The sequence below is a fragment of the Opisthocomus hoazin genome, chromosome 5 (assembly GCF_030867145.1).
Source record: "Opisthocomus hoazin isolate bOpiHoa1 chromosome 5, bOpiHoa1.hap1, whole genome shotgun sequence".
NCBI lineage: Eukaryota > Metazoa > Chordata > Aves > Opisthocomiformes > Opisthocomidae > Opisthocomus > Opisthocomus hoazin.
The window spans coordinates 10,188,432-10,206,185 of NC_134418.1; the positions used below are offsets into that span (position 1 = coordinate 10,188,432).

At 54.1% G+C, this 17,754-nt stretch overlaps 1 protein-coding gene and 1 long non-coding RNA gene across 2 annotated transcripts in view; one reads left to right on the forward strand and one right to left on the reverse strand.

Annotated features, from left to right (window-relative positions):
- Positions 1–4,333: 4,333 nt before the first annotated feature.
- On the reverse strand, positions 4,334–7,207 carry LOC142361391 (uncharacterized). Its single transcript, XR_012763963.1, has 3 exons — positions 7,107–7,207; positions 6,161–6,298; positions 4,334–5,028 (listed from the first exon to the last, which is right to left on the reverse strand). It is a non-coding gene; the product is annotated as an uncharacterized LOC142361391 (long non-coding RNA).
- The window catches only part of NAT8L (N-acetyltransferase 8 like), a 35,876-nt gene continuing 24,630 nt past the window's right edge, over positions 6,509–17,754 (forward strand). Inside the window, exons 1-2 of the mRNA XM_075420380.1 lie at positions 6,509–7,098; positions 8,230–8,394. Coding sequence (XP_075276495.1) covers positions 6,765–7,098; positions 8,230–8,394 — 499 coding nt within the window. The 5' untranslated portion in view covers positions 6,509–6,764. The remainder of the gene's footprint in view (positions 7,099–8,229; positions 8,395–17,754) is intronic.

Sequence of the window (17,754 nt, forward strand, 5' to 3'; positions counted from 1 at the left end):
CCCGAGCAGACATCCAGTGTGCTCTTTGCAGGGACCGCATCTGGGCACTGCCGCCTGCGGCCAGCTCGGACCCTGCCCTCGGCTCGCCAAAATCCCCTTTGCAGACCCCAGACCATGGTGCCTGACACCTCTCCCCATGCCCACAACGGTCCCAAGTGGGATGCTGCGCTGAACAGCGCCTGGATCTCTGTGGAGAAGAAAAGCGAGTGTCAGGAAGCTGTGGGAGGTGGGATTTTAAGGGCTTGAGATAGCAAAGGGAGGGTTCACACTGATGCCTCTCTCTGCCATCAGCTTTGCTTCTCCAGGAGAACATGTCTCTGCAATGCCCAGAGCGAGCATCCCCTGTGCAGTGCAAAGGGGACCCAGGACCCGCACGCTGCAGCACTGGGGCCTGGGGGCATTACTGAGCAGGAAAACTGGAAATACCTGAAAATTCGCCTCAGCTCCTTGCTGAAAAGCATTGTGCAAGGAAAGGAAAATCCCAGCCTGGATCAAGTGCTGGAAAACGCAGTGTAAAATCAGCTCTGACACGAGCCCAACCCATCTGGGGGTGATACATATTGCTCCCCTGCAGCAACACGCACATTGCTGCTGGAGGAGGTCGGGGCACTTGCTGACCCTTGCGAGCGGTTACAGCGCAGCCTTGCAGGCCAAGCTGAAAAGGCCACTTTCCTTTGCTCAGCAGCAGAACTGACTCCCAAACGTAGCCAAAAAAAACCCCAAATAACCTTTTCACTATTCCTGCCTTATCCTCACGGATGTCATCTTGGACCGGGGCATTCGTTAGTTTTATTGTGAGGTTTTTCCACCTGTGGTTGGTTTGACACCGAATCTCCCTCTTCTTGCTAGAGAATACACTCATCTCTCCTCTGCTGCAATTTTCTGCCTGTTTTCCTTCCTTTTACCTCCCCTGGGTCCTTTTCAAACTCCTTCCTCCCCTGCCTGCTGTCAGGCTGCAGCGCCTGCCATGTAGAGAGGTAAATAAGATGCTGCTCATCCAAGTCCCGTCAGCCTCCTTAGAAGATCATAAGGCCACAGCCGCACTTTGGCAATTGTTGGTTAAAACAATTGCCATTAAAAATGCCAGCAGAATAGCTGTTGGTTGAAAGTACTGTCATTAACCTCACGTTCTTCTCTTCTTCCTTAGCAAAGATGGATACACATTGACAGAGATGTTCATGAGACAGCAAATTTTGTAGTAGCGTTACCCCGCTGACCCTAGTAGGTAGCCAAAATTTGGGTGGCTGGAGGTTATTCACAGCTAGAGAAGGAGCCGATTGTGGAGGCAGGTATTTCTCCGAGGCTGTGCTGCTGATTTACAAAGAAGGTGCAAAGTCCTGCACTGAGACCCCCGAGAAATGAGCATTTCCCAGCTCACACCGCCCGTGTCATTCCCAGGTGCATAAGAGCCCTCATGCTCTCAGCGTTTCTTGTGGTCCTGGTCCCTCCTTCACAGCACTCTGCTCCCAACACCGCCTCCCCCATGCCTCGAGGAGCCTTGCTCTGGATGCACAGCTCTGTCTCCTACAGCTAATTAAAATGAAGGTCTCCGGTAAAAGCTGGCAAAAAAATCAAAATTTTTTAATCTCAGCTTGCAGCAATAATATTGACAGGAGGAAAGATGTGTTGTCTCCCTAAGCCATCACACGTAGTGTCAGGAAATACTACTCCTTAGCTGAAGATGTTTCAAATCTCTACAGAACCTCTCCTTGTTTGAAAGTATTCCTCACGCTTGCACCGAGATGCTTCAGATAAATCTCTGAATAATAGTCGGATAGGTCTGAAACCCAGCTCAGAGTTTAGTGTTCCTGCCATTAGAGCGGAGTTTCTGAAGTAACATCTGCCATAGATGTGACTGTACATTAAATGTACCTGCAAGCTCCAAAACCACCATTCGGAAGAGGATGAAGCCGACTGCGCGTACGTACGCTGTTTGGGAAACACTTGGCTTTTATTCACAACCCACAGAATTCTTTCAACGAGAAAAAAGTTGTAGGAAGAGATTAATCTTCAGATATCCCCCAGCGAGACTTCCCCAGCCGAGCTAGTCACCCTGCACTCCCTTTGTAGACAAACCCAACCCCTTTTAGTACATGATTCACACGAGCTATTTTAGAGGTCCACATTGGGGCGGGAGGCTCCGTGCCTCCCGAGGATGGTTTTTCCCCTTCCCAGTGCCCGGAGCGGAGGGCAGCCAGCTCCGACGCCAAGGTCCACCTGGGAGAAGTCTACCTCAGCCAGTGGATGGATTCCACCCCTGGCTCCTGGTTACTGATCCATGGAGTTTTACAGGTTGGAAATAATTTGGCACGTCGGTTTTTACAGTGACTGATAATTTGTGGCACCCAGACAGCCACGGAACGAGGGAGCCTGCATCGCTGCTGCGATGGGTCCCAGCACACGGCAGGACTGGGGAAATCGGGACGAGCGTGCGGTCACTGCCAGCCGCTCGCACAGTGCAGGGGCCGCTGCCGGTGACAGCTCCTGAGCAAAAGATTTGGGAATCCTTGGCCTCGGGGGCCTGTGGCTCGGGAGGGGGCCAGCAACACCCTCCCGGTGTGAAATCAGTGCCCTGAAGAGAAGCTGCTGCGGAGATGCTGCAGTCAGAGGCAGTGCAGTGAGAGCAAATCTTGGGATGCTAATTAATCCTCCTTTAGGAAGATATTTATTAGGCAAATGCCTCACATTCATATGCACATCTGCACTCGACAGAGAGGCTTTTACTTTTCTTACAGCCCAGGAAAGCAGGAAGGTGGGAGGCTGCTGGGGCCGAACAGCCAGCAGTGCTGGAGGGACTCAGCCCGCTCCAGGCGTGGAAAAACCAGCTGAAATGACCAAGGTCCAGGCTGGAGGAGAACCTGGAGGTAGTTGAGAAGAAGAGCTTTAAGCCTGGATACCCTCCTTCCTCGCTCACTGATGGAGACGTTGCAAAGCACAGGGTGGGAGCCATCCCTGCCAGACAGCGTCATCCTGCTGGGAAGAGCCATTCCAGAATCGCTGCATTAATATAACCTGGGGCAGGTTTTGCTGTCAACCAGTTTAATCACCGAGGTTGATTGATACAGCCCCTGACGAGCAAAGGACTCTGGCTGCTTGCAGCTTTTTCAGAAGAAAGCCAGCCAGCAGCACCTCTCTCTTTGCCCAGCAGTGGGTCAAGGAGGTTTGCAGGGGACCTGCCTTGGGGTTCGCTGCTCCTTAACTATAGATGCTCTGCAGGAGTAACTGCTCGTCCCAAGTCGTTTGCTCCAGTCGCAGTCACACGGATCTCCTTGCTTCAAGAGTTACTGCAAAATCCAGTTGGAAGGAAATGTTTCCAGTCATTCAGTGCCCCGGGTTGGACAGAAAACCTCAAATTTCGGACCGAGAGCATGGTGCGAGCTTCCCAGCAGTGGAAGAGGCAATTCTGTCGCACATTTGCTGGGTGCTTCCTATGACTCGTACACGGGAGTGACTCCCTCCGACCCAGGATGAGAGCTGCAGTTTTGGGAAGGATAAATAATGAAATTTCCAAGGCTTACCAGTTTGATGTGCTAATCCAAAGCAAAGACAGACTAAAGCAGACCTGCCGAAGGCAAAGCATGTTTCTGACTGAAACACTCACACCTCCTCAGCCCCCTGAGCCCTGCAATCCGCCCTGGTTGTCCCAGTAGTTTTTCCTGGCCATACCAGTGGATCGAACATCGATACAGGCTCCTTCACACTGAGCAGTGAGAGCTGCTGAGAGCACCGGCACGAAATTCAAACTCTAAACTGTCTGTCTTAATTTAGTTCTATCCATGAGGTTCAGCGGTCGGTCATGGCATGTGGGAGATTTACCCTCGGGTCCTGGAGGAGTAGGAGGAAACCCAAGAGCAAAATCCTCAGTGACTCGGGATGACAACTGTGTTTTTAAAGACTAAAAGCTCCTGGCAGAGCAGTTGCCTCGCCAGCAAGCTGCTGTTAACAATATCCTTTTTATTCCAGGGGCCCAAATCTGCCGCCCGCGAACCTGACTGGCTTTTGCAATTGATTTCAGCGAGGCCCTTGATTTTCCCTGACACTTGCTTCGGTCAGTCACGGCTGCCTGCCCCTTCCCCACCCCGCAGCAGCACCCCCAGACCCTCCCCTTCACTCCCCGGGCGCGGGGAAAGCCGAAAGCCCGGCTTTGCAATGAGAAAGGCAAAGCTTGGCATTCAGACAGCGAGGAAGGGCTGAGGAAATCTGGTCCGGTGCCTGCATCTTCTTCGAGTTTACTGCATGATGGTGCATAAATCACCGCGCTTCCCGGTGCCTCAGTTCCCTCGCCACGGCCGCCGGTGACCGTACCCTCTCACCTCGGGGGAACGGGGAATATTAATTGCTGTTCATAGGATGCTCAAATGTGGCAGCATAAATCGTAAACAAGTATTTAGTGCCTTTCTAAAGATAACTCGACTGCAACCGCTCAGGTCCATAGCCTGGGACTGGAACTGGGAGCTCCCCTCGCTGTTATATAACCACAGCGGGGGGGGGTTTTAAGGAATGGGTTGTTTTTATTATTGTAGTTATTTCATAAATAAGCAACACATCTGACTAGAAAGGATCAAACAAAAATAAATGCCTGCTTAACCCAGGCATATGGAAACGAAGTGTTATTTTAATTATATTTTTGAAACAGCAACCTCCTATCTTTGGCCCGAAGCTTTCAGAATTCAAAGGCAAACACTGCCCTGGTTTTTTGGGTTTTTTTTCCCATTCACAGCCTCTTTGCCTTTCCGTTGGTGAATCTGAGGCTGCCAGGTATCTCCTGAGCGCAGGAGTCCAACTGCTCCTTGCCGAGACGAGACACGAAGAGGGGACGCGGGGACGCCGTGTGTCTCGCCTCTCCCCGCGGGGGGATCTCCTTCCCGTAGCGGGCTCCACTCGCGAGCAGGAGACGTTGCTCTTTCGGCCAACCCATCCACCCAGCAGCCAGGCCGCCGTCACCTGCGCTGTGCCGTCTCCTGTGATCCCGCATTTCGATCTCCAGTTCAGACAGTCGCAGGCGTTGGGAGCTGGGGGTTGCTCTGGCTGCCGTTGCAGAAGACGCTCGTTAGAAATGGGAGCTCTGCGGGCGCTGGAGCCGGCTGCTCGCAAGGCCGTGCTGCGGCTGCCCCTCCGAGCAGGCTGCCCACGCCGCAGCGTCCCACCACGCGTGGGTCCCCACAGCCGCCCGAGGGGCAGCTCCTCACCGGGGCGGCCCGAGGCGGCGTGAGGCTGTGGGGTGCTGGCTCCACTCCTTCACGTGGGAAGGCTTCCGAGCCCTCACCTAATCCTTCGCCCTCTCCCAAACCATTTTTAATAGAGAAGCGAAGCAATGAGACCACGATGAAATCATGACGGCGAAACCAGGGTTTAGCTCAACGCAGAGCTCCAGCCACTGCACACCCTCCCGAGGACCAAAACGTCACCCGCGAGCTCCGAGGCACCAAACCCTGCAGGGTCCCAGCGACGGAGCCACCCCACCCGGGGGGACATGGGGAGGGTTGGGGGTGCGGGGGGGCACCTCGCAGGGGGCTGCGGGGCGGAGAGGGTTGGGTGCGGGGGTACCTCTGGGCAGGGAGGGGGATGCCCAGGTGCACCTCGGAGACACAGATGGAACTTTTTCTTTTTGGGGGGGGTGCAGCTCGGGGAAGGTCGCACCGCCGAAGCGTGCGGGGGGTGCCCCTCCCGGGGGGGGTGCGCAGCTGCACCCCGCAGGCTGGCTGCGCGGGTGTCACCCGCTCGGGGGGGGGGGGGGGGGGGGGCACGGACGGAGCTCTCGGGGGATGCACCTCGCAGGGGGGATGGCTGGGGCGGGCGAGGGGAGGGGGTGTCCGGGGTACCCCCCCCTCCGCCCCGTTCCCGCACCGGCCGCGCACGGCGCATGCCTCGGGCAGATGCCGGCCGGTTCCAGCCGGGAGAGGCCGAAGCTTTTCGGGTCCTGCGAAGAGGAGGAGCCCGTCCTCCTCCCTGCGCATCCCCCCCCCCCCTCCTCGCCCCGCGGAGGCGGCGGCACCGGTCGCGCTCCCCGCACCGGCGTGGGCGCGGGAGGAGAAGTTACCCACGGGGAGGGGGGGGCCGATATATGGGAGGGGGATTCACCGGGGCTCGGGAGGGTTGGGGAAGGGTCGGGGGGGGTGGGTACCTCCCCTCCGCGCCGGGGTCGCGGTGAATGACTCACCGCGGGGCAGCCCGCCGGGACGCGGGGCGGTGCGGGGCGGTGTGGGGCGAGCGATCCCCCCCTTCCCTATACCTCCCCCGCGGTCCGCGCACCGGCACCGACTGTTCCAGAAACGCGGCCGGGCGTGCGGTGCTTTCGCTGCAAATAAATAAATAAATAAACGAGCATCCCCCCCCACCCCCCCGCACCCCACGCACGGGGTGTACGCGGGTGGTGATGTGCGAGCCCCCCGTAGTAATTTGCAAGGGGCGGCGCGGCGCGTCCCGCCCCCCCCTCCCCATCGATCACATGGCGACCCCGCGCAGCCAATGCGGGGGGCGCTAGGACCCCGGGGACCCGCGGCCCCCCCGCCCTATAAATGCCTCTCCAAAATGCAGCGCAGCTCCTTTCTCCCGTCCCGCCCGGCCGCGCCGCTCCGCGCCCCGCGCAGCCGCTGCCCGGCGGCTCTCCGTCCCTGCTCCGCGCCCCGCTCCTTCCCCCTCCCCTTTTCCCTTTCCCCCCCCCCCCTTTTTTTTTTTTTTTGTAAATTAGTTTGTTTTTTTTTACACCCCCTTCCCCCCCCTCCCCGTTTTTCTCCGCCGCCCCCTCCCCGCGGCCGGTTTGCATGCATTGTCTGTCTCCCAAGATGGTTTGTGAGACCAAGATCGTGGCGGAAGATCATGAATCGATCCCGGGCTCCAAAAAAGACACCATCATTGTTTCCTCCTCCCAGATGTGGCCCTCTCTGGCGGGCTCCCCTGCCTCCCCCCCGCCTCCCCTCACCCCCCCGAAGGAGGACCCCCGCCGCCACAATGTCTGCATCCGCGAGTTCCACCCCTCCGAGCAGGAGGTGGTGCGGCGGATATTTTACGAGGGCATCATGGAGCGGATCCCCAACACGGCGTTCAGGGGGCTGAAGCAGCAGCCTCTCACTCAGCTGCTCTACGCGCTGCTGGCGGGTGAGTACCTGCTCCCTTTCGGGGGTGGGGGGTCGCGGGGTTCCCCCCCCCCGCGCGGTGGGTCTTCACAACATGGTCGGAGAGGCGGGAGGAGCCGCGGCCCCGCCGCAGCATCGCGCGGGGGGGTGCGGAGCGGCCGCGGAGCCGCAGCGCTGCGGCGGGGGCTGGGGGGGGGCGGGGAGTCCGCGGGGAAAGCGGACTGGGGGGGGGTGGGGAGCGACCCTGCGCGGGTATTGCGGGGGTGGGGGTCGTCGCGTAAATTGCGCGGGGAGGGGGGGGTGGTAGAGTTGTCCCTCTGGTTATTCCAGGCCTGGGGGGGGGGGGGGGGGGGTTGGGAGCGGGGGGGTGCGCGCCTTGCACCGCACCTCCCCCGCGTGCCGCCGTTGCCTGGAGACGGCCAGGCCCGCCAGCGGCCCCCCCCCCCCCCGGCATGGGGAGGGGGTGACCCCTGCAGCAGGGCCGAGATGGGGGTGGGGGGGGTGGGGGGGGTGTCACGTCCCGGAGCTGCATGCCCGCAATAACGCCTGCAAGATTCCCCCCCCCGCAAGGGAGGCGAGGGGCACGTTGTTAATAATGTGCCCCCCCAGCCCTGAGCAAGCGTTGGGCTGGTTTCTGATGCCCTTGGTGGGTGCAGGCAGGTTGCACCCCCATGGGGGGGGGGGGGGCAGTTGGGGCGCGGGGGTGCCCGCGGCAGCCCCCCAGCAGCGAGGCAGGCAGGGTGCCGGAGCCGGGGCGGGGGGAGCAGCAGTGCCGCAGTGACCGAGCCGCGGCCCGCAGCGTGGGTGGATGGTGGGTGGCCCCCCCCAGACCCTTCGGCCGCGTTTTGGGGAGAGCAGAGTGGGGCCCGGGGTGTGCCCGGCCCCCGGCGTCCCCACCAGCCCCTCTTGGTGGGTCTGGCGGGATGCGCTGTGCTCCAGGCACCCCGAAACTCCGCCGGGGTTACCTCGGCGGGGTACACTGCTGCTTAACACCGTAATCTCATCCTGCATGTACTGCGAATGTGTATTTTGTCTGTGCTTGTTTTGTCTCTTGTTTTTTTTTTTTTTTTTTGTAATGAGTTTGTATTCCGAAATCAACACTAAATTCTCTTTTCTGACAGGTATCGTTTATTTCTCTTCCTTATCTCCATAGTAATATGCTTTGTTGTGACCAAGTCCTTCCTGCTGACCTGCTGCTTGCCCGTCTTTCTGATGGGCATGAGGTACTACTTCAGCAGAAAAGTTATCCTCCACTATCTCGATTGCGCGCTGCATACGGACATGTCCGATATTGAGCAATATTACATGAAACCGCCAGGTGAGTGTGAGCTCCCCGGAGGGAGCCTTCCCCCAGCCCTGCTCGGGGAACATGGCTGCTCCCAGCTGCTGGCGCCTTTTCCTCCTCTCAGCAGCACTGAGCAGGCTCCAGAGTCGCCTGAATGCAGCTCTTTAGCCGTACCAGGCACAAAGCCATCTCTGGGGTTGGGTTTTGGGGGTGTTTTTTTTTCCTTTCCCCCACCCCATCCCTCCCACAAGATGTCTAGTCATCCAAGGCAGCCTCCATCCGTCTCCCCCCACTCCAGCGCAGCACGCCTGGGTCCGGCCGGGTCTGGGGTGCGGGTGCTCGGGGACGCCGAGGGTGGATGATGCAGTTGTTTACTGCTGGCTAGGTCCACCCGGCCCTTGCTGCTGGAGCTCGGTGTTGCTTGGCTCCTCACGGTTGGTGTTAGCTCGGAGAGCGGGAGGAGGGGGAGGTGACGGTGACAGCTCTTGTAGCCCAAATGCCTAGAGGAGCCCCTTTTCCTTGTCGCGCCCATTTTCCCATGATATTCAAGAAGAACCTTCCTTAATGCCAGTGCTTTGGAAGAGGCACAGATCAGGTATGTAAAGGGATGCTGCCTGGGTTTGACATCAAGTGCATTAATCCATTTGGTACATATATGCACGTGACTAAAAATACAGTATCTAACAGCAGTATTTGCTTGTTAAGCTGTAAAAGATCTCTTATGTGATTATTTAAAAATAAAAAATAATTCCCTTCAGAACTTGTTGGGCAGGGAAGGTTCCAGGTCCCTTTTTGTAGGCGCGCGTCCATGCTGAGGAGCAGAGTGAGGGGTTGCCCGAGAGCTCACCTGGGGTTTGAGGTTTGCTTTTGGTGGTCGCGCGGTACTAGGGGTGAGCTGGGTGAGCAAAGGCGATGCCAGTGACCCACCTCAGCTATGTCCATCTCCTTGGAGTACCCGCTCTGTTGTTTTTCCTTGTGACTGTGTTTTCGCTGTATCATTGCTGCTCCCCAGGTGTGACGGGCTTCTTCCTGGGTGCTTTTAGAGGGCTCATGGGAAGTACCATAGCCACAGACTTCCCTTTCCTTCACTTCTAATGTGTAATATTCCATTTTTCGAAAATGATGCTCCTCCTGCAATAAAAAATCCCCAAATATCTTAAATATGCTTGCTTTAGATTGTGTTGCCCATCATAGTGCGTATCTCATACAGATCTTGTCCCATCTTACATGCAGGTTGTGTTTCACAGTGCTTGTTTTTGTAAAAATTAAGTGACGTGTGACTTGTATTTAAAGAGCTGAATCTTCATTAAGGGTGGCGTCCCAAAAATAAAAGGGCTTGTAGCAAAACTTTTCCAAACCTCTGTGGTGAGGTCCGACAACGGATTACGCTGGAGAAAGTAGCAGGGGACTCCAGTAGTGTGCGAACACGTAATACGGAGTTCATAGGCGTTTGGGCTGCATCGCTCGTTAATGCTGAGGACTGGTATGGTCACGGCTCAGGGCATGGGTCAAAGTGCCCCTATTTATAGCACTAGCCTATATAGCAAATAAAGGAAAAGGGCTCAAAGCAAGAGCAAGGAATGCCCTGGATTTGTTAAGGGTCAGTAATAGAATGCGGTTCAGCTGTGCTGCCAGCATCTCTCTGAAGCGTTAGCGTTGCTCTTGTTTGGTACCTAGAAGGGCTGATTTCAATTTTAGAGCAAGTGTGTGGGCTTTAATTTTTGACAGAATTTAATCATGTGTAATTAGGCTTCTGCCATGCCATAAAAAGCAGATTCATGGGATTGTTAGTGCTTGTTAAAGGTCCTTGCTGATAGTGGTGTTAAGCAAGTTGGCTGGAGCCGTAATTGGGTAAAGACCAAAGAGGCTTTGGGGAATAAGGAGGAGCAGGATTGCCTGCAGGTCGGGCCTGGCAGCACCAGTGATGCCAGTCTGCCCAATGGTGGTCTGTGTGCCATGAAGCCACGTGGTGCTGTTTGGTGTAGCTGTGCATGAGGCATGAACCCAGCATTTTGCTCCCGTTTCCCACCAAAATACAGCTGCCGGATTTCTTCCCTACAAGGCAGCAGTATAAATGCAGTCATCTTGGAAGCGCCCAGAGACTCGTGCGCGTCGGAGGCTGTCTGTCCGCACTGCGTTGTCTGTCTGAACGTACAAAGGCAGTGATGTGCCACGTTGGCGCTGCCCAAAGGACAGAAAAATGACAATAAAACAGCTTCCAGCCCCAAGTTTCTCTTTTGTTTGGCTAGTTTACAAATTAGCACACAGGCAGAAATGATTGCAGTGACCGAGAAGGGCTCGTTCTCCTGCCCATTGCTCCAGCTTAGCTGTTGACAAAAGCTTTCTCAGTGAGTTGTTGGAAAAGTAATGGCCACAGCGAGGGTAATCAGGAACGGGGTCTTGGAGGGGTGGGAGATGGTCAGACCTCAGCTAGACGAGTTAAAAACCCAACTTGATGTAAGTGCAGCTTGGCCTGACTTTAGCTGGGAGTACGACCAGGCAACTTCTTGCTCCTTCTTTGGAGAATCCCTGTTTACCTGCTTGAATTTTCTTTTTTCCCAACGTGGAAAATAGGGAAAGGGAGCATTTCTGTGGTGGGTCTGTGAATTCATGCTTCTTAGAGTGAGGAACTCAAAAGTGGAACTGATGCGTGGTCTTAAGGTCTTGCACCGTGATGTGCGTCATGGCTTTGCTGGGGTTTTGCTCTTGGTGCCTGTGGTACCCAGGCATGAAAACCTGGTGTTTGCAGTGGGCTCCTGGAGGCACCCGGGCTCAGGATACCGTTGTACAGAGCATCTCCAGCAAATAAACTGTAGTGGGGCATGCGTCTACAGTGAGGGAATAATTGAACTATCAAAACAGGCCATTCTGGTAGCTTTGCCAGAGCATCCGCAGAAGCTGTGGGTCAGTGTTAAAACCGAACCAAAAGGACCCGGTCTGCAATGGGATGCCGTAGGAACCCAGCCTAATGTTGAGGCTTGAACAATCCCATGAGTTACATCGCATTATGGGGTTTTTTTCTGCGGTTTTCCTGAATATCTCACCTCCAAGTTCATTATTGGTTTGAATTTCCTCTGCTGGGTTTTGTATGAACTGAAAAATGTGTGCTGCTGCTGATTTTGCAGAAATACATTAGCCAAAATTTAAATCTTTGTTTTCTCTTGCCCTCCTACACTTACACCAAGGATCTGGCAGAACATTTGGGCCAGCGCTTAACTCTGAGCTCGTAGGCAGTGAGGTGACTTGAAATGGCTGTTGATATGAAAGGAGTTAGTTGCATTGAGTTCTGTGCTGGGGTCTTAAAACAAAAGGTGGAATGGTTCAAATCCCCAAAAATGCATTTTTCATTTTAAAATAGCACTGGAATTTTCCTTTCTTCTCCCCCCCGCCCCCCCCCCCCCCCCCCCCCCTTTTTTCTTCATAGGCTGTGAAAAAAGGCACTGGGGTGGTGGAAAAGAAAGGAGTTGGATAATGGGCTTAATTGTCAACCAGAGTAACTTAGGCTCTAGTAAACAAAAAAAAAAAAGAAGGAATTAATTTAAAATAGAGCCCTGCCTCTTGCATTTCTCTACACAAATAAGAGGAGCACAGCTGGAGCTTCTTTTATGGTCTGATGATTTTGACAACTAATCAATTTTACAGTGTCTCTTCAAGCTTCTGTCCCAGTCAGTTGCACTGCGTATTTTTTGCCGTGGTTGGTGTGTTAGATTCTTGCAAGGTTGAGGTCTCCGCTGGAGAGCTGATGGAAACCAGGACTCCTTGCGTCCGATGCAAAACCTCTGCTCTCCAGAACGAGTGGAGCCAGGGCTTTGGCTGATGAGCTGGCATGTCTCTCCATGGTGGTTTAAATCGTCGCCTCCTGCAGCAGGCTGTCCTGGCAGGGTCTGCTGAAGGGCATGCCGATGTGTGGTGGTGCAAAGACCCTGGTGGTGGTGGGAGCCGACCTTTGCCAGCGGTTTTGGGTGCTGGCGGTGAGCTGGGTTGCTGCATTGCAACACCCAGCACCGCAGGGCAGGACGGACAGACAGACAGTACAGATGGGCGACCTGGGGAGCTGCGGCTGCAGGGCCTGGTGGAGCCTTGAGGGCATCTGCCTTGTGTCAGACAGCAGATGAAGCCGAAGGGGTTGCCGTGGGAGGTGTCAGGTCACATTAAACACGCCACACTGAGAGCTGTGGCTTTTGGCTGTGGCCGCACATCTGTGGCTCTTGAGCTCTGGGCGGGCAAGTGCCTCTGGGTACCTTGTGCTGGAGGGGACGTGCATCTCCGCTCTCCTGCATCCATCCGGGGTGAGCAGAGCCTCCCGTCCCGCTGCCCTCTGTCCCCCGGTACGTGAGGGTGTGGATGGAGAGCCTGCGCTGATATCCCAGCCTCCCCGGGGGACTGGGCAGGGATGCACGCTACGGGAGAGGGGTTACGGGGGAGGATGGCTCCTTAGGGTTTGATTCCTGCCGCGCTTGGGTGGCACGTTCCTCAGCTGAACCCGAAGGAGAGACGTCCTGCCCTTGGCAGAGCTTGTGGGATCTCATCCTTCTGGCAGAAAGACACCAGCTGAGGTGGGGCCAGAGCTGGGTTGTGAAGAGGTGAGATCCTGTTTGCTGCTCATCCCTTCTGAGGTGTTTCTCTGCTTCGGTGGGATGTTTGCCTGGGTAAGGAGCAAGTATTCTAGTTTTGCTCTTGGATCGGGCCTGTCTGAAGTGGATTTGATGCCAGAGGGACAGAGGAGCTGCACCCAGGTGTTTGCAAGGAGGTGAGCAGCTGGATGTGAAATGGTGTGGTCCCTGCTAACGCCTCGCAGCTGGTGCTGAGCCCCGGGGTAGCTGCGGGGTGAGCAGCAGTGAGTTTTGGGGTGCAGGAAAACTACAGGGGCCACCTTGGGAGGAGATCCACGCCCTGGGAGCTGCGGTTGCTCTGCCATGCCCAGACCCTTTGCAAGCTGGGTGGAGGGGGGGGGGGGGGGAGGGGGTTCTCCCCACCACAGAGCCCCCGGCGGAGGGGCGGCCCTGGAGCCCAGTTCTTCCACATTCTGGGTAATGCTCCTGCTGCCAGATAAGCAGGAGCTCCACTGCTGGCTGATAACATTGTTTGGAAAGAATAGAGCAGCCCTTGCTTTGCAAAGAAAGGGCTTAGTTACCTGATGCCGGGAGAGGGCTCAGGGCTGCTGCTTCCCAGTGCAGGAATGTGTTTGCGGAGTTTTCGGAGAGCCCTGCCCCACTCGCTGGTGCCCGAGAGGCAGCTGGAATCTGAAGCATCCCTATCTTCAGCATTTCTTGCCGGCTGATGCAGCGTCCTGACCTGCTGTATCTGCTGAACCCCTGAGCGAGCCGTCGCGCCCCGGGATGTTCGCATGTGCCTCTCTGCACGTGCCCTGAGGAGTCTGGCGTGGGGCTCAGAGCTGGAAAGCCCAGGGGAGAGAGGCTGTGTCCTTATCTCCACCTCGGCGTTTCCCGGCGCTGCTCCCCACCGCTGCTGGGAGCTGAGGTCAGGTCTTGTCCTTGGGTGGTGCAGGGTCCGTCTGTCCTCTGAGCTGAGGGTCTGTCACAGAATCACAGAATGGTAGGGGTTGGAAGGGACCTCTGTGGGTCATCTAGTCCAACCCTCCTGCGGAAGCAGGGTCACCTACAGGCTGTAGAGGACCTTGTCCAGGCGGGTCTTGAGTATGTCCAGAGAAGGAGACTCTGCAACCTCCCTGGGCAGCCTGTTCCGTCCGTCCTCTGAGCACTTGGTGCTGACATCTCTGCAGTTCAGTGAGGGCGCTTCAAGGGATGCGATCTGCACATCAGAGAGAGCCTACAAGATTAGGGTTAGAGGCCTTTAATGTATTTTACAGTGGGAAGTGTTACATCTGGAAATACTTCTGAGACTGGCCTCCTGCGCGAGGGGTGGTCAGGGGTGCTGCTGCTGCTCAGCAATTCCCAGTGTTGCTCTGAGGTTTCCAAAATTTAGCCTCTGCCTCGTCTCCAGTGCAGAGTTTGTTGGGAAGCGGTAGGAAAAACGACTCGTATTTCCCAGTGTTAAAGGTGTGCTTTGCCCAGCATTAGTAATGGACTGCGATATTTTTTTATTCATTATTTAAATCACGCAAAATGTCTTTAAAGTTAGGCTGCCTCTCCCAAAGCCCACCTCTCCTGATACTCCGTGACGCGTGGCTGCCTTTGGAGGAGCCTTGGCTTTTGCATCTGGAGGCAGCCCCGTCCCGCGGGCCCTTGGCGTGGGCACGGGGAGCGAGGCACCGGCCCGGCACCGCAGCTCCTGACCTGCACCCGGCGTTCCCAGACCGCCGGAGGCCGCTCTGCCGGGCCCCGGCCGGCCCCGCATCCCTGCCGATAAGCACCGTTCCGCTCTGCTCCACCCACTCGGGGGACTTTGAGGTCTTTCTGCCCCACAAAATCTTTTATTATTCGAAGTTTTTTTCCACTTCTGGGTGGGTTCAGGTAGTGCAGAGTGGAAGAGCGGTGCTGTCGGCCAAGGGCTGGCATGCGGGGAAAAGCCGCCGTTGGCTGATGAGCGGGGCAGCCTGCGGATTCAGGGCACACGATGGGATAAACGCGGTCACGGGCCAGGCGCTGCAGCCTTCCCCCCCTCCTGTTTATTTATCCCTGGAGTAGGAACATATGCACAAACCCGAACGTGCGTATCTGTAAGACAAAAATAGCTCTCCCTTCAGATCCATGAGCTTTGGCACCGTCCCATGTCAAAATTAGATAAGAATAGATTTTATAGTGAATTTTGCAGAGCAATATAACCTTTTTTTTTTTTCCATGTGTTCAAAAATTCTGTGTAAAAGTGATCCCTAACCACGTCAGTTAATGCAGCGGTATTCACGTTGTAGCCATGACTGGGTGGATATGGTGCTTCCGAACGTAAGCTCTGCCTGCAGGTATTTAAAAACCCCGGTACATGCAAGTGCTGTTCATTAATCTTCAATACAAGAAGTAATAAGTTGTGTAAATTGAAGATCAGTAGTTTTTTAGGCACAGTTAACTTCTCAGGAACGTCAAACACAAGGCGTGCCCGGACTTATGAACATGGAGAGGGCACGAACAGCAGGCGTTCTGCTTTTTTTCTGGCTTTGAGTATTTTTGTTTGTTTGTTTTCTCCAGTGTTGGATGTTTTCTGGCATGGTTGTGTGCAATTTTTCACAACTGTTGTAGTGAATAAACCTAAAAAGGACTGCAGAACTTCCTCCCCAATTTAAAAGCAAATTAATTTCTCTGATGAAGAGTTTTAAGTGGCTCTTCTTTGTTTGCTTGCTTTCTGAAGGATGGCCAAGATCTAAAATAATTACCCACAAGTCTGTTTCAGGTTAAGGTTTTCGTAATAGCCTAAACTTAGGCTCTGTGTCAGGTATCTAACTAGTGGCATGGGTTTTAAAAGTACAGAGCTTTGAGCCCCTCTTGACACAATTTTGGCTGTAGGAACATGAACTGAGAATCTTATTCCCAAGCACATTATTGTATTATATTTAGTATTATATTTATCCTGGTAGGGTTATTCAGGAGTGTCTGTGGCCAGGTTGGTTCCTTCCAGTGTGCGTGATCAGGGGCCCCAATACTTCAGAAATTATCAGTCAATATTTCGCTCTATCCTAAGTCTTCTAAATATGTTGAAAAAGCAGTATTTAACAGAAAAGCCTAAATGCGTAGCCTGATTTTCAAGAAGACCATTTAAAATGTCTCCAAATTTCAGAGGGGATTTCTGAAAATCGCGTCTTCCTCCCGTAGGCTGACGTCCTTATTGAGGCCGACTGTATTTAAGGACCCGGGATGGGACCGGCTGGCGATGCTCGGGCGTTGTTTACCGGTGTATGGCAGAGCGCAGGCTTTTATTATGGCAATGCCGTGCTGGGGATCTGTTACAAATAATCGCATGCTTGCTGCGGCTCCCTTCCAAAGCAAGAAGAGAGACTGCGGAGTGTTTTGCCGGTATCTGGCTCTTCAGGGAGCTGAGGGATGTACGCGTCTTTGTTGTTGCTGTCTGCGTCAGCAAAACGGGGAGCTTCAGTGTATTTTTAGGCGTTTTCTACCTTCCCCCCTCGTAGGAAGTTGAGGAATTGGGTTTTTTTCCTGACAGGTGGCTATTGAAAGCAGCCTTAAAGGGAATCCAAAGACAGCAGCATCTCACCTAGTTCCTATTCACAAATCTATTAACTGTAACCAAAGAAGAAGGGATGTGTGTTTTTTGATTTGGTTGGTTGGTTTTGGTTTTTTTTTTTCCGAAGGGCCAAATGGAATCGCCAAGAAGCCTCGTGCCTTTTATTAAGGTTGCATCAAAAGTTCATAGTTATCTGGTTAGAGACAGGTACAAGCCGTGGTATCTGTTACAGATGGCTTTGAGCCATTCTTTTAAGTCATTTATTGACCCATTGGACCCCAGCAATCAGTGAACTATTTATGAAGACATATACGGTATCATTTATTATCTTCTGTAACTGTTTGATAGGTGTTTCTTTCAAGAACTGGAAATGTCATTTCTCGGAGTCATTCTAGAATTTGGGCTTGGGACTCCCACAGTTTAGTGCCAAGCTGGGCTTCTGCTTTAAAACGGGATTCTGTGAGTGAAAGGAGGCTTTTCAAAATACGACACATGTATTGCAGGTGTATTTTTAAGTGGCTACATGAGCTACTGTGTTCTAAAATTGGATTTGCAACAATGTAAACGCTAATAGAAAAATATCTTAGCCACACATTCGTGTGTACTGCTTGAAGTGATAACTTGCAAGTAATATTTGTCACTTAAAATTCATGTGCTGCTTCCAGGACTCATCCGAGTGGCAAAACTGAAAACCAGAGGTTTTACGAGAAAATGATTTTTCAGTTCAGGAACTGTAAAATAAAAAGGAGGATAGTTTTGATCCAAATTAAGCTGAATTACTGCTCCCTCTCTGTTTTGTTCGCTATGAAGAAGCAAAAACCTGTGTTCAGTGATGAATGTAATACTTTTTTCAGCCTGACACAAAATTGTTGGTTCTGGTACAGGCTTCCTTTGGAAGCAGAGGGCAGCCTCCAAGTATATATTTTAAAAATACTGGTTGATAGAGCCATGATGCAGTTAATATTTGTTACCTCCCAGGCAGGTCCCTCTGTTCTTCTTTGCGTGGCACTATTAAATCTATACTGAGCCAGCGCCGGGATCGCCTGGATCCCAGGCCCTGTTCAAATTACCTGTTCAGGCATTTTATACCAGTGTCGTGGTTGAAGAGGTGGTGTCAAAGGGACCATCTCTGAAGGTCCGGCAGCTGGGACATCCCCGCGACCCCGAGGAGGACCGAGCTGTGCGCAGGTGCCTGGGCCAGCAGGGCTGGGGATGAGCTGTGCGCAGGATTAGTGCCAGCCTGGCTTTCCTCTGTGTTTTCTTTCCCAGCTGAAGATCTGTGGTGAATTCAGGACAAAT